Raw genomic sequence first — 16063 nt, 5'->3', positions numbered from 1 at the left:
CTTAAGGTTGCCATAAATCAGAGATTACCTGAAGGCACGCAACAACATCAAATATATTTCAGAATTGATCTGTCTTTTTATTAAGAGGTAGCTTTTAAAACCCATGAACTATTGATGGAATAAAGGAACATGTGCAGAATTGTCTGGGACTTCACATACCACTTCTGATTCTTTGGATGAAATGAGAGGTATAGGGGTAGGCAGCTCCTTCCTTCAATTGTCAGCCTGCTTTTCACTTCTGAGCTGCAACAGCAGTCAGTTTCCAAGTGTGATACAGAGTATGCGGGGCATGGACAATTAAATGGAAGGAGAACCTGTGGCTGCTCATTCTCCAGCATCATCAAGGTATTAAATTATCTGACACTTGGTTGCAGTTCAGTTAACTTCAGATGTATCTATTGGTACAGATGAGTGCAAATGTATATACATGTGCACTGAATGCAATAGCAGTGTATTCCATCAAGATACAAAGTGTGTGTGCGTGCACGCACGTGTGTGTGTGTATGTGTATGTGTGTGCACACGTGTGTATTTTCCCAGAAAATATTTCAGAGCTATTCTGCTTGGCCTTTTCAACAGAATGGAAATGGAATGTTATTTACACATCACAGTGTTTTGGTCATTCCTTCCAGAATGAGTCTTTACCTAAGGAGAACTTGAATTTGTAATGTCACTATTATCTTTTTTCTTTTTAGTTTAGCAAGGATTGTTTACTTGTAATTTTGAAAGTATTGTTTGGGGAGTTTTATTTGCAGGGATTGATTCCAAAGAATACAGCTCCATCCCTTGTCTTGAAATCACAGCGATGCATCAAGAACCTTTATGGGCTCTTCTTTTCCCCTTGCAAAAATGTGATACAAGGTTATGCACAAATCACACAAATTCAGCAGGAAACTGAACATCAAACTGGGGCATCATAGGGGGCATCATAGGAGTCCTTCAGTGGAACAGGTGCAGTCCTAAAACCAGACACCCTGGCTGGAGTAGACCCTTTCCATTCATGCCTCTTCTATGTAATTTTTTCTCTCTCTGGGAAACGAAAAGTGCTTTCTTCCTTGATGTCATGCAGCAAGAGTTTCAAACCAACCCTTTTGCATAGGAGTCAAGGGTATGGGGTGCTCAGGAAGTATAAATAAATAAATAACAATTACTCCTTGCAAAAACGTCTTAAGCAATAACCTAAGGTCAGTTTTTAGCTTTGTGGCACAATAAGAGCTCCTGTAGTGGCTGTGATTCCAGTCTATATTTCCTGATAGTGGCTGCCATACATTCCCAGTTAAGACAGGAAGACAATGAAGTATACGATTCATTGAAGGGTGGGTTGGTTACTATCTGGAAAGCGATGCCTCTTCATCACAGACAATACAAGAATGAGATATGCACTGAGACTGCAAAAGAAGAAGAAGAAGAAGTGATTGCAGACAATCAATTAGTGTATATTTGTATATTCATACCGATGTTTGGTAAATCGTGCTTATCAGGACAGTCCCAAAGAAATGGAAATAAAAAATAAATAGCAAAGACTTGGAATAACATCAATATATCTAAATGTTTGGGCTTCCCAGAACACAAAATCAATCTGACTAAGTAGTCTATGAAATGCATACATATTGGCCTGTTACAGACAGGCCAAAATAAAGCTGCTTCGAGTCACTTTGGAGGTATGGTATTTCAATGATGCATGAGTCCTAAGAGTCCAAAAGCCACACCAAAGCTGCACTCCAGTCCTTAGGACCAGAGCGTGGTTTGGTGCAGCGTTTGGACTCTTAGGATGCATGCATCATTGAAATACCATACCTCCAAAGTGACTCGAAGCAGCTTTATTTTGGCCTGTCTGTAACAGGCCATTATATTTTCCAGAACAGCTTGAGTTGTTCTAGTAGAAAACATTGTAGTGATGCTTTGCTGAGTATGTGGAAAGACATTTGGCAGCCTTAAGCTAGAAACAGGTGAGTCACATATGGGGTGGTTCATGGGGAGAGATGGGAATATTTGGGTCATCAGATTGTGAAAGCCATAGGCATGAATTATGAAGGAGCAATTGGAAGGGCATGGCAGTTTTGCGATTGACCTGAGAGAATCAGTTTCAGTGAATGAAACGATAATGCCTATCTGTATGTAATTTGTATCTAAAGTATATATAAATGTTTTCAGTGACTAAGTAACTCAGTGAGATGATAATGCTCAGTAAAGTTGAAGGCAGAAAAAAAAAGAGGAAGAGCACATCACTGGAGGACTGACTCAATCAAGGAAACCACAGCCCTGAGTTTGCAAGTCTTGAGCAAGGCTGTTAATAAGAGGGGCTCTGAGTATCTTATTCACATGGTAACCATAAGTCAAACTCAACCTGACTTTAAATGTAAGTAGCAGCAACAGCTACAAATGAGTTGGGATATTTGTTGTCTGTAATCTTCTGGGTTCATGGAGTATGTTTCTGTCTTGGTTAGGGTTATGTGACAGAATTCACATATATAAGAGAGAGTTATAAGCTTTTTTGTTTATTTTTGGCCCATGTTTCTAACTTTTACTTACTTCAAATGTTTTAGCCTGGGTTGAATTAACTCTCATAGAAGGTGAACCACTAAACCTGGAATTGCTGTTCAACAGTGGAATACACTGCCTTGGAGGGTGATAGAGTCACCTTCTTTGGAGTTTTAAACAGAGGTTGGATGGTCATCTGTTGGGAATACTTTGGTTGTGTCTTCCTGCATAGCAGGATGTTGGTCTGGATAGCTTTTGTGGTCTCTTCCAAGTCTGTGATTGTATGGATTGTTCTAAAGTTTAGGGCTTTTTTTCTTTGGTCTAGGGAAGAGTAGTCCTCAGTAGGTCTGGGGATTTACCTAATCTTACAGGATGAGGAGTAGGTGTAGCAGTGGGTAATTGGCAGGTGTGGTATTCCCTCTGGCCTGTCTAATATGAAGCAAAGGATTGAAAGAATAGTAAGTATTTGACTTGTCTCTAGGTTTCCCCCTCCCTAACCCTGGTATATATTAAACAAAATTGTTTTCCAGTGTGTGTCTGAGAGGACAGGAACTGAACTATAATTATTTTTTAAACTAGCAGGGAGTACTTTTACCTCTCAACTTCAGAGAGCAGGAATATTTTCTTATAGTGTTGTTTCTCCTTATTTCTTGCCATGACACTGATCCACTTCTCATTATTCCACAAAGCCATTTTCCTTCTAACATTCACCAATCCTTCTTATGCATCATTTTACACTAGTGGTGGCACATCACAGCCTGTGGGCCATATGCAGCCCCCAGAGACATTGTTGTGCTCCTTGGCACAACTCCAGGGATCAGTTTTTTAAAAAATGTTTTGTCTCCAAATTCATGTACTATGTGTATCATAATCCACTTCATAAGAGGCACAGAGTATAATCTGAGATGTTAAGATTCATGCCCTTTGGCCAAGTTGGGTGGAGGATTCAAGTAAATATAGAGCTAGTCTACTTATTTAAAATACATATTCTACAAGAGCTGGCACAAGACACCATGCTGCCTAGGGCAGTGCCTCAAATGGCACCCCAACCCCACAAACATCAAGGTGAAGTCAAATCATTTTGCCAATGAAGCTGAAAATCTCCCCCTCCCTGAAAGCAGAAATACAATACTGATTAATTTAATAACTAATCATTAGCTGCTATTTCGTTACACCCAGTGTTTACTGCCTAAGGTGGCTAACTCACTTTACCAAACAGCTCACTGGCTGGTAGCTCCTTTATCAATGGGTCAGTGACTCTCCACTGGGCTTGAGTCTAAACAATAAAAGAACCATTCAAGGTGCTGAGGTCTGTCCTGAAAAATGTTCAGCACTTTGGCTAATGTTTTAAAAGTCTGAGTTAAAATCTGGAGCAGATTCTCCATCCTACTGCCATTAGAGTGGTCTACTGAGCAAGTTAGAACAAAATTCAACAACTCCCTCCTTGTTTCAGATCTCCTCTTGTTGGAGCAGAGATGGAGATGGAGATGGAGAAAAGAGCACCAATTATCTGACGGATGGGAGGACAACAAAGACAGAAAATAAGATACAAAATGTTTCTGAATCCACATTACCTATTTCTTTTCACATAAACCACAGACACATCCAAAAAAGCTATTGAGGATAAGGATGGCAGACAGGACCATCTCTACCATGTTGATGATGAGGAGGGCAGAGAAGAAATAGACATTCCAGCCCACAACATTCTGTGGCTCGATGCAAACAGAGTTCCAAAGGGAGGGGTTGTACAAGTAATTCTGAGCCCTTAAAAACAAACAAACAGATTTTTAATGAGAAAGTTACAGAGATCAGACAAAAAATTTTTTCCCTAAAGGGCGATGGCGCCTATTCAACAATGCAATGCTCTTTTGTGTGCTATTAAGAGAGTAGATGCAGATTTGGTTTATGTATGTTGGAATATATGTTTGTATTTTTATTTTGTATTCTGCTTTTCTCTCAGATCTGGAATATACACACTCTCACAGTATGATTAAAAATAAGTACAAATAAGAACAAAAGAAGTTACAATATTAAAAACAAGTGATAATATTAAAACATAATGGACTTAGAAACAAATTGCATTATTGAATGTTTAAGTCAAGATCCTGGATTGGAAGATATATTGTACAGTTCCGCCAAGGCAGAATTGTGAAACATCTCTCCTACTCCACCATTATTGACCAGTGGAGAATGGGGAACTGGAAGAGAAGCATCCAGCTTTGTTCCTATAGCTGGACTAATAGTGACAAGGAACCTCCTGGGACTCCCTGGGGTCCTCCAGAAATCCTACAATATGATGTTAATATTTCACATCCAGCTACAGGAACACAGCTGGATGGTTCTATGTTACTCCCCCACTCTCTGTTAGACAGTGTATCAATGTTGTTTTAGGAGGCAGCAGCAGCTAAAAGGTGGGTTCAGGAAGGAGTTTGGATGTTGTATGAGGTTGGCAAAGAATTCTGACCCTTGTAGTGACAAAGGAAGAGATTGTTTGAACAAGCATATGTTGGATTTTGTTGTTGTTAATGGCCCTCGAGTCGATCTTGACTCATGGCAACCCTATGGATAAGCCATCTCCAAGACCCTCTGTCCTCCACTGCTCTGCTTAATTCTTGCAAACCCATAAAACCCATGACCTCCTTAAGAGAGTCTAGCATGTGGCCTTCCTTCTTCCCTCCACATTTCCCAGCATTATTGTCTTTTCCAGTGAGTCCTTCCTTCTCATGATGTGTCCAAAGTATGACAGCCTCACTTTGATCATTTTGGCTTCCAGGGAGGTTTCTGGCTTGATCTGCTCTCAGACCTATTTGTTTGTCCTTTTGGCTGTCCATGGGATCCTCAGCACTCTTCTCCAGCACCACATTTTAAATGAATGGATTTTCTTCCTACCTTCTTTCTTAACTGTCCAGCTCTCACATCCATACATAGTAATAGGGAATAGAATGGCTCATATGCTTCTAACTTTTGTGCTCAGCTGTATATCTTTGCATTTTAGAATCTTTTCTAGTTCTTTCATAGCCATCCCCCCATTTTTAGTCTTCTTCTGATTTCCTGACAGCAGTCCCCATTTTTATTGATGTTTGATCCCAGGTATGTGAATTCTTTTACTATTTCTATTTCTTCATTGTCTAGGTTGAACTTGTGAAGGTCCTCGGTGGTCATTGTTTTTGTTTTCTTTATGTTCAGCATTAAGCCTGCCTTTGCACTTTCTTCTTTGTCAGCCTTGTCTGACTCCTTTGCCAATCGGAAACCATTCTCTGTGTTCTGTTCTGACAGTAGCCTCTTGTCCTGAGTTGGATTTACTCCTGCATAAATTACTAAAATGTCACCAGTCCTATTGTTATATCCTTCCCCCATGCTCTAATTTTGAGGAAGAGCTCTGGAGAACTCAAAAGTTCTAAATCTGTAGCATTTTCATCAGTCTTAATTCACTGATTGTCCTGCTGCAGACTTTTTGTTTTTCTCAAAAATATCAAATCACAATGACTATCTGTTTTAAAAAGTGCTCTTGATGATCTTTACTCCTAATGTATATTATCAAAGCTGGCTCTGTTTTCCTTGGCAGGTGATCTCCAAATTTTCATAACTTATGTTAATAGCCGCAGCTCCTAGAACATGTTAACCATCTCCAGACATACCAATAATAATAATAATAATAATAATAATAATAATAATAAAATCAATCTTCCATTGACTGCTCTAATGTGGGGTATTTTCTTTAACAACAAAACATTTTTTCAGGACTAAAATATCCTGTCTACATGGAAGAAGGATAAAACTCTTTCTGGTGAAAATGAGAACAAAATAGGCTTGGCTCTTTTATATGTTGGCCATGAAATCCAAGTCCCCTTACCCACTGTTGAAAGTCTCAATGTCCATGTTGATGAATGGGTAACCCCACTGCTTCATCTTCCTTTGATTGTTAGTAAAAACATAGAGACAGAGAGGTCCCTCTGTCAAGCCCACACCAGATATAATAAAGCAAGCAGCTGACCCCAGCAAGGCCAGTCCTGATAACACAATGGAGAGAAACATCTGTGGGCAAAAGAGTCACAGAAATTAATCCTAATTATATGATCGTGGAGAAATACAAATTATTTGTGATGCTAAATTCTGTTTGCAAGGGTTCTACCGAGTGCGCCACTCCCTATGAGCAAGACTCTTGTGTGGGCGCCTGTTTCAGATGTGTTAACAGTTGGCTTAGGGCTTTGAAGGTCCTGATGAATAGTGCAGCCAGATCCAGTTGTGCTCAGAAGGGAATAAGCACATTTTTGCCTTGGGGGTGTGTGTGCTACCTCACACAGCTGCAGAGTGTGAGGACACTATAGTTACTTAGATTCTAATTGGCTTATTACCTTTGTTTTGGATTATTCAAGGGTCAAGTAAACAAAAGTTTGGTCTATGAACCCTCCAATATTTCAGAGATGAAAACTGAAACACCTGTGGTGCAGCAACAGGAAAGTGTGGTTAAGATGGCAAACATTATTAATGAGGAGGAACACGTAAGCTAGGAGAGGCTACAGAAGTTTGCTTTTGCTTGAGCTGACTGTGAAGGGCAAGATTCCACTTCACTCTCTGCTCTCCTCCCTGCTGAGTTAACTGAGTGCAAACTGGGTTTTCCCCTTTAAACTCCATTTGCAGAAATTGAGGTAAGCTCTCAACAAAGCAGGAAAGGGGAAGAAGGAGAGAGAATTTGGGATATTTAAAAGCAGTTGTAAAAGTGGGATGGATGATTAATCAGGAGTGTCTCTGTAAATTCAGAATAGTTGGAGGGTATATAAAGCCTGCTTTTGACTTTCTTGTTTCTCATTGTATTCTTCTTCATTTTATGTTACGTTGAACTTAGATCATGTTCTAAGGCAGAGCCATACTTTAGTATGTACATGTACTGTAGAGATTGATTTTTCCCCCTCTAGCACCAACTGTTAACTTTTGCTTGTGCTAAATAATGTCTCTGAAATATTGTGCATGCTGGTTATTACATAAGGTTTTGGTACTAAACCTATTACTTTGTGGGCCTCTTTGCACACTGCAGTTGAATAGAAGGTTTGCCTAGTATTCAGAGAATAATGCGAATGGATGGTCATGTCTTGTAAGATTTGGGTGTCCCCTGACCCAGAATGAGTTGGACAGAAGAACAGATAGTCATGTGTATCTACTATACATGGTTGGTGATGGCTCTAGGAATCAACCTGCATGGTCAGAGAACTGGAAACTGGGAAGAGTGATGAGCGTGGTCAGGCTTTATTTCCCTTTCCCCACCCTCAAGCCTTTGAAATGTGAGATCTTTTCAATGGCACCAATTAACATCAAGGTGTTGGAACAGTAAATGTAAACTATGGAAGCAACCAAAGTAATATATTTTGCCTGCTCCACTTCATGTTCATTTCTCACAGGCTCCAGCAACTGATCCCAGAGATCCTGGCTGCAGCAAGGTTAACTCTACTATTAGGTAGAGCAAGGCAACCACCCAGGACCAGTCATTCCTCCTGAGACCCATGACTATTGAATTGCCAGTGGAAGTAAGATTCTACTCCCAGCCCAATCATTTTCTGTGCCTGAAATGTGGAGGGCACCATTTTGAGTTTAGCCTCAAGCAGCAAAATATCTTGATCTGGAGAATACATTCTAGCGGGCATAGAAATGGAGCACTTCTCTAGATGTTGTTGGACCACAACTCCAAGCTTCTTCTAATGCTGTATCCACTCTCTGAAACCCAGGGCAACTCCTGTGTTGGAGTGGAGATATTTGAGTTCCTACTGACAACAACCTGACACATTTTGCCCTCTATGGAAATCCTGAAATGCCCATGGCCCAGAATGGGAAATTCCTCAGAAATCTGGCTGACTCCGCCATTAATGAGATGAGTCACCCACCACCTTACCTTCTGACAATTCCCAGAGCTGCTAGAGCAGCGCCACCTCCATCCAATGCTTGTGATCTGTATTGCAGCGGGGAAAACCTGTGAGAGAGAAGTGATTCAGAGTGAATAGCATTCTCCAGCGACCCACCATCGGAACTCATGAAGAATCCTATTATTATGCCCATATCTTTTCTCTCTCTTTCTTCATCAATGGCCTCCTGGCATGTTTTGTTAATTATGCATTCTTAATCCCCTCTGTTTTCCTTAAATGGGGCCTGTAACTCCCATTCTTTCTGATAATTTTCCATACTGGCCAGGGGTGATGAGAGGTGAAGTTTAATAACCCTTGAAGAGTCACAGGCTGAACTTGACAAATAGACCTTTTGAGCCTCAACTTCCAGGATCCTACAGCCATCATGGTCATTTGGGAAGAATTCTTGAGAATACTAAATTGGAGAAATATCCACTTACCAACATACCTCCTCCCCACAGTCCTGGCATGAGCATTGCCTTCTTAGTGATAAGGCCCATGTTTAAGTAACGGCTTTCCCAGTTGGGGAAGAGTAGGAAAAGGCTGGCAGTGATGGAGAGCAGGCCCAAAATCAGGAGGCCTGGACCCAGGATCCGAGCACAAGTCCCCACACACATTCCCAGCAGACAGTCCTACAAATGCAGAAAAAAGAAGTAGGAGAAAATGAATGGCCTGTTTAAACTCTGAAGACTGCCCAATTTCCATCCTTGGCATAAATCCAACTGCCAGTTAGAGTACTCCACCTTCATCAATTGCTAATTGTAAAGACAACATTTGTGAAAATTCCACTGATTTAATGAGCCTACTCTTGTTGGAAGTAGGTATTGGATTAGTCTGATCATATGTACCAAATACTCTGTCCCCCAATCCAACTCAATGAAGTCTCTCCCCCATCCCTCATAAAATTATCATCATATCCTTTATTCTATCTACTTCTGAGGTCACCCAAGCAATTCTAGAATGATGTATAGAGCTTAGTAATGTTGCATAGTCCTTTGCACTGCTGCCCCATCCATCCAGGTTCACATAGAAGATGCAGAGCAAGTGTCTCTTTTGAAGACTGAACTACATCTTTGTTAGTCAGCTGTCATGGCACAGCCTTGGATGGCAGTAGCTGTTGGCTTCCATGTCAGTTGGGTAGTGAATCCATTCTGAGGTTAAGTTGTAATTTGGGGAATTTCCAAAATGCTGAACCTATTTAAAGTGCATGGCTCAATACCTTGGATAATACTTTTTGATTCTGGACTACAGTTTAAAGATTTTTATTTCAGTTTTAGGCCAGCACAAGAAGGACAGAACACAATCAATTAAAAACTCTTACAAACATAGATGGGGGGGGGGGTCGGGGGATTAAATATATACAAAAATACTTAAACCAAATGGTAAAGCTCTTGACTTTGAAAAATGGCCACCAAAGTGAGTTCAAGGACCAGTATTAGAGCCAGACTGTACCTGGATGATGGTTTTTGGGGCAAAAGCCATGCGATAAAACCAGGGGGCAGCCTGAATTTATCTTCAAATCAGGAGTGTTGAGTCACTTTATACTGTTGTGCAATAAGCTCCTGAGTTATTGGCTTCACATTTTCAGTGTCTTTGATTTGCCTTGACATCAGCTGAGCATCCCGATGCACTCACTCTTACCTAAAGGTAATAGTAATACTTGTTGTGTACTTCCAAGTCATTTTTGACTTATGGTGACTATCATAGGTTTTTCTTGGCAAGTTTCTTCGGAGGAGGTTTGCCATTGCCATCCTCTGAGGCTGAGCAAGCGTGACTTGCCTGTGGTCACCAAGTGCTTAGGAAAAGCACCAAGTATTTTTTTATGACTGGGTGGGGAATCAGACCTGATCTCCAGAGTCATAGTCCAACACATCTGAGACAACAATTTTGGCTTAAAACCTGGAGTATATTTATTACCCCATTGATGTGCACATTACTGAGTTTGTGGTCATGTGACTACATAATAAAACAGTTCCCATACATTTGCTGGCAATATTCATTGGATGCTGGCATCATTTATTGCTCCAGAAATCTTGCAATATACGTTACCTCTAAGTGGGAAAGCTGACTCAGTATTGTTTAACTTGCACAGTGAGCAACTGCTCCTTGTAGGGCCATTTCCATAGTGGTATCGGGAGGGTGGGATAGGAGAACCTGACTGCAAAGTAGATGACTACACCTCTCATCATCCCCAGCCAGTATGGCTGACAGCTAATTCATGTGGAAGGCACCATGTTGGGGAGAGTTACACTGTACTCTTATCAGTGGTGCCATAGTCAGCTTCTGTGTAATGGATGGGGCATAGTCGGCCATTGCTGAAGGGAAAACATTTCAACACGTACATTCAAATATTATGCAAGTACTCCTAGGCTTCAGAGATATAAAAGCAAAGTTTTGATCCCCTGAAGATTTTTTAATTAAAAATTAAAAATGTCTTCTATTCATAACGTATTTTAAATTTAAATTTATTTTAAACATTTCTATTTATGGTAGAATCCAAAGATATGTAGAGTATGTAGAGAGATCTTGTAGCACCTTAGACTAACTGAAATAAAGAAGTTGGCAGCATGAGCTTTTGTAGACTTCAGTCTACTTCCTCAGATGCACCAAAGGCTTCTGAGGAAGTAGATTGAATTCTACGAAAGCTCATGCTGCCAACTTCTTTATTTCAGTTAGTCTCAAAGGTGCTACAATTTCTATTTACATTTCCGTTATAAAATAAACTGAAAGCCACATGCACCCCCACTCAAACTTAAAACACAATAAAATAGTTAAAGGTATAGTAACATGAGTTAAAATTATAATAAAAAAAGTTTAAGCTAATTAACTAATTCTGTACATTAAAATCAAGAGAAGGACAAAACAATTCAGTATAAAAAGAGAGAGAGAGAGAACTTTAATCCACGCTTAAAGCCAGTATGGTGTAGTAGTTTCAGCGTTGGACTACGATTCTGGAGATCAGAGTTCAAATCCCCACTTGGCCATGGAAACCTATTGGGTGACCTTAGGAAAGTCAAACTCTTTCAGCCTCAGAGGAAGGCTAGGACAAACCTGCTCTGAACAAATCTTGCCAAGAAACCCCTGTGATAGCTTTGCCTTAGGGTCTCCATAAGTCAGAAACGACTTCACCAAGGCAGAGAAGAACAAAACGGCCTTAGCTGTTTATTTAAAGCTGAAAGTAGAGGGCCCATCCAATTCAACTTCTTTTGGGAGGAAATCACACAATCTGGATGCTGCACTAGGAAAATCCTTGTTGTAGATCCCAAACAATCATGCTTTTGAAATTTGTGGGAGACATAGTAGATAGAGCCTCCTAACTCATGAGTGGTGCATAACTGGTATAACAAGGACAGTGATGTTCACTATCTGTACTTGTTACTCTAGTATGTGTAAAAAGTATGATGCTTGACATGTAAACCAAGATCCTGCATGAAGGAGACACCACAACTTTATGCTGAATGAAATATGTCTAGGTTGCATTGTACCACCTTGTTTCAAAATCATAGATTCCTAGAGTTGGAACAGACCACAAGAACTATCCAGTCTAATCCCTTGCCATGCTGGAATATACAATCAAAGTACCACAATCAAAGCACCACTGACAGATGGCCATCCAGCCTCTGTTTAAAAACCGCCAAAGAAGGAGACTCCACATATTTCATGGTCAAAAAGCTCCTACCATCAGGAAGTTCTTCCTAATGTTTCAGTGGAATCTCTTTACTCCATGTCCTAGTCTCTTCTCCGGAGCAGCAGAAAACAAGCTTGAGCCATCCTCAATATGACATCCCTCCAACTATTTAAACATGGGCGTGGTACAGACAGGGCTAATATGCCGTGCTGGCACTGTACTAGGGTTAAGGGACTGTGCAGCAACCGCACGGTTCCCAATCCTAGTATGGTGCAGCGCTGTAACAATGGTGGCACCCTGTATACACGGGTGCCACCATTGTTAGGTAAGTGCTGTGCGGCATCCACACATTGCCACGTGGCGCTTATGTAACCAGTGCGCCAGTGGAGCACTTGTTGCACTACCCCTGCAGCTTTAAAAGAACCCGCTTTTTGCGGGTTCTTTTTCCTCCGCAGGGAAGCCACACGGTTTGGCGGCTGCAGCTTCCCTGTGGAGGAAAAAATGCCGCCGCCAGCCCAGACCACATGGAAGGTATGTACGAGGCCATGGCTATCATGTCACCTCTTATCAGAACCAAATGGGCATTGTGCATTGATTGTGCAATTTGCAACCATGTGTAATCATTGCACAATGTGCAAGAATGCACAGTACACACATACACATCTCTGCTTTTATAATATTTAACTGAATATGAAAGTTATGTATTAACCAAAATTACCCGCTCCCTGGTGAAGTTGTGCATGTGTGAGGTATCAACAGAATGCACCCAAGATTGTGAAGAACATGCAACAACAAAGTATTAACTTGTCAGCATTCTAACTGGCATGCCATGTTCTCAGTGATGAAACAGTGCAGTTTGGGATGACAAAAAGACATACTATATTACCAGTAAAAATGTGGCACTGGAGAAATGTGTCTAGATTCTCCACAGAAACTGGGTTATAATAGTAGAATAAAATACAGTGGTCCCATTTGCTGGGGTTAGGGGCACAGGACCCTTGGAAAGTGGAAAAATCACAGATAAAAAACCAATACTAATGTGAAGTCGAAGGCTTTCATGGCCAGCATCCATTGTTTTTTGTGGGTTTTTCGGGCTATGTGGCCATGCTCTGGAACATGGCCTGAAAAACCCACAAAAAAATATGGATGCCGGCCATGAAAGCCTTCGACTTCACAATAGTGTTGTTGTTTTTTTATAGCCTGAAAACCCACAAAAAACTAACAACACTATTCTTTTTTCCTAAGAGAACACCCCTCTAGAAATCTCCAGATCTCCCCATACAACTCTATGGTGAACATCTGCCAAAGTTGATCATAGAATCATGCTGGAAGACCTACAAATGCCTAGAGAAGTGTTTTCTTTAGGAACTTCTAGGTTCTTCTCTAGGTTCAATACCGCAAATAAATCTGTAAAAATCAAAGCTACAAATGTGGAGGGACAAGTGTAGTCTGAATTGGTCTCAGCAAGACAGTAACAAATTACAGTGTGTTTGAGATTCCATGACTGCATCCACACTGCAGAAATAATCCAGGTTGACACCACTTTTAATGCCATGGCTCAATGATATTGAATTCTGGGAAATGTAGTTTTGTGAGACATTTAGCCTTCTCTAGCGCCACAACAAATTACAAGTCCCAGAATGTCATAGCATTGAGCCATGGGAGTTAAAGTGGTTTCAACCTTAATTATTTCTGCAGAGTAGATGCAGCTCTTGACTAGATCAAGCCACCATCAGATGGACCCCAGACCATTCATTCATCCCAGCAATTCCACTTACCTGTAGGGGGGAAATAGATTACAGTAATACAGAAGAAAAATCCTGGTGGTGTCACTTTGTCCCTGCCACAAAGCACAGTTTGCACCACCAACAGCTAGTGTCAGTGTTGCTACAGACCGCAAAACAGAGATTTCTTTAACTGAGGCAGCAGAAGTTGATGGCTATTTAAAGTCTTCTGGCTGTGGCAAAACGCATTCACTTCTTTTCACCCTAGATGGTCACAGAAATTAAGTTTTGACACATCAGTCATATGTCCCATCTTCCCATGATAGGCAACTTCAATAATTGAGTTGATGGGGAAAAAATAGTCCACAGAAGGAAATGAGTAATTCAAGAAGAAAGCAGTTTCTAAAAGGAAGTGGACCTATGAATGGTTGCATAAGGAACAAGCTTTAAACAGACCACGTGGTCAAACAAAACAAGAGTGTCCGTCTAAAAGGACAGCTGTGGCTAAGGATGTGACAATAATTTGTTATGGTTTGCTAAACATAAGGAGTGTTGATTTCTTGGCTCCTTCAACTGTTTTTTGTATGAGCCAAGGAATTTGCCACATGGTCATCTAGGTGAAAGAATTTTCAGATGGTTCATTTGCAAATGAAATAAATGGTCTGAAATCCCTTTTGAAATTCATTATTCTAAAGGTTCTGTTGTTTTATTGCATGACTGCAATAAAACAGCAGGGGTGCAAGTGTGTGTGCATTTTCATATTGGAAAAGTTTAGCAAGTGTCATAGGAAGCCGTCTTGCCAATGAAATGTTGAAATTGTGTGTTCTTGTTTTACAGTAACTGGATTCAAATTTGTCAAAGCTAAAACAAAAAATGTCACACAAGGGAAGGTGAGTTAGCACCGATAAAATAAAACAGTAAAACTTTTAGAACGATGAATTTCAAAAGGAATTTCCCACCCCTGATTGGAATGAGTGATCACTGCCCCTTCTAAGGGATGAGACATTGAAATTATCTCATACTTCTCATGTGGGAAGAACAGTAATTTTTTCCCCTACCATTCTTCAGGCGCAAGAAGAATTATTCTGTCAAACAACAACAGAGCCTTAGGGTTATCTGCCTATCTGTTTGTTTGCTTACTGCCTAGATGTTCATCATAGGATGATGTCTAGATGAAGGGCTCTCAACTTGGGCTTTTCATTTTATTTGGATTTCAGCTCCTAGAATGCTGGCAGGGTCTTCTGGGAGTTGCAGTCCAAAACATTCGAAGGATTGAAGGTTGAGAACCTTGCTTCAGCCCATGAAAATATAGGCTCTACATCTTAATCGAGAAATAAATCCAATTGAACTGGGGTGGCCTCCAGCTGCCCCTTTTACAGCCAGATTGGGGCTGTGGCAACTGCACACTGTGGCCCCAATCTGGCCTTTCCAGGGTGCAATAGCTATGGCGCCGCAGCTTTATGATATTCTTTCAGTGCTACATTGTGCAGATGCAGCGCCAGAGGAGCACAGTGATGCCACGTGCCATGTGGTGCAGCACGCAGCAGTATCATGCCGCCCTGGGGGCAGAGCTGGGGCATGCATCGTATGGATGCTATGCCCCAACTCTGCCCCCAACCCAGCCTTTCTTAGCAAAAAGCATGGTGTGAAAATGTTCTTTCTTTAGCTCTGTGTAGGCACTTGATTCTTCTAATTCTTACTTTCATTGTTTTCTATTATTATATTTATTTATATCCCACTCTTTCCCCAAAACTGGGAGTCAGGACGGCTATGATGTATAATCTGTTCTATGTATCATCCTCTCTCTCTCTTTCTCTCTTTCTCTCTCCTTGCTTTCCATGACAATTCCTGTTTACAATAATCTTCAGTCTGATTCTTGTTCACTTTCTCCTCCTCACACACTCTCTCTCATCCCACTTTTGTCCTTCCTTGTCACAACTCCTGGATTAATATCTTACCCTCTCATTTTCTTGCTGCTTCTCCCTTTTCACATCTCCTAGTTGAACTCATCTTTCCCCTTCATCCTTCATGCCTTCCATCCTCTATTCCCCTCCCCTTTTCAGTTCTCCTGGGTACAGGTTTCTCCTTTTTCCTCTCCTCTTTCTCTCTCTCTCTTCCTCTTTCTCCTTTCTCCTTCTACATATTCTCATCACCTTTCTGCTATATGTTCCCGCTTCATTCACTCTCCAATTATTGTTTGTGCTGCCATCCAGAAAGAAAACTTCATAATCATTACTGTGTTGTTAGATCTTCAGCACCAGAAAGATGATGATGATGACGATGATATCATCATCATCATCATCATCATCATCATCATCATCATCATCATCATCATCA

At 40.9% G+C, this 16063-nt stretch overlaps 1 protein-coding gene across 1 annotated transcript; it reads right to left on the bottom strand.

The window, feature by feature from the left end:
* Positions 1-1260: 1260 nt before the first annotated feature.
* TM4SF19 (transmembrane 4 L six family member 19) lies at positions 1261-13907 on the bottom strand. The gene is made up of 6 exons (XM_042456340.1): positions 13781-13907; positions 8815-9006; positions 8365-8442; positions 6334-6515; positions 4055-4244; positions 1261-1387 (listed from the first exon to the last, which is right to left on the bottom strand). The coding sequence occupies exons 2-5, from the start codon at positions 8989-8991 to the stop codon at positions 4055-4057; spliced, it is 627 nt and encodes a 208-aa protein (XP_042312274.1). The 5' UTR covers positions 8992-9006; positions 13781-13907; the 3' UTR covers positions 1261-1387.
* Positions 13908-16063: the final 2156 nt, after the last annotated feature.

This window comes from Sceloporus undulatus, chromosome 3 (genome assembly GCF_019175285.1).
Source record: "Sceloporus undulatus isolate JIND9_A2432 ecotype Alabama chromosome 3, SceUnd_v1.1, whole genome shotgun sequence".
In the NCBI taxonomy this organism is placed as follows: domain Eukaryota; kingdom Metazoa; phylum Chordata; class Lepidosauria; order Squamata; family Phrynosomatidae; genus Sceloporus; species Sceloporus undulatus.
This window is presented reverse-complemented; position numbering and strand designations above follow the sequence as displayed.

Coding starts and splice junctions, on each gene's coding strand:
- TM4SF19 (XM_042456340.1), bottom strand. CDS start 8,991: ATGTGTGTGGGGACTTGTGCTCGGATCCTGGGTCCAGGCCTCCTGATT. Junction 8,443..8,814: donor TGTGGGGAGGAGGTATGTTG/GTAAGTGGATAT, acceptor TCTCTCTCACAG/GTTTTCCCCGCTGCAATACA. Junction 6,516..8,364: donor GCTCTGGGAATTGTCAGAAG/GTAAGGTGGTGG, acceptor TTTTGCCCACAG/ATGTTTCTCTCCATTGTGTT.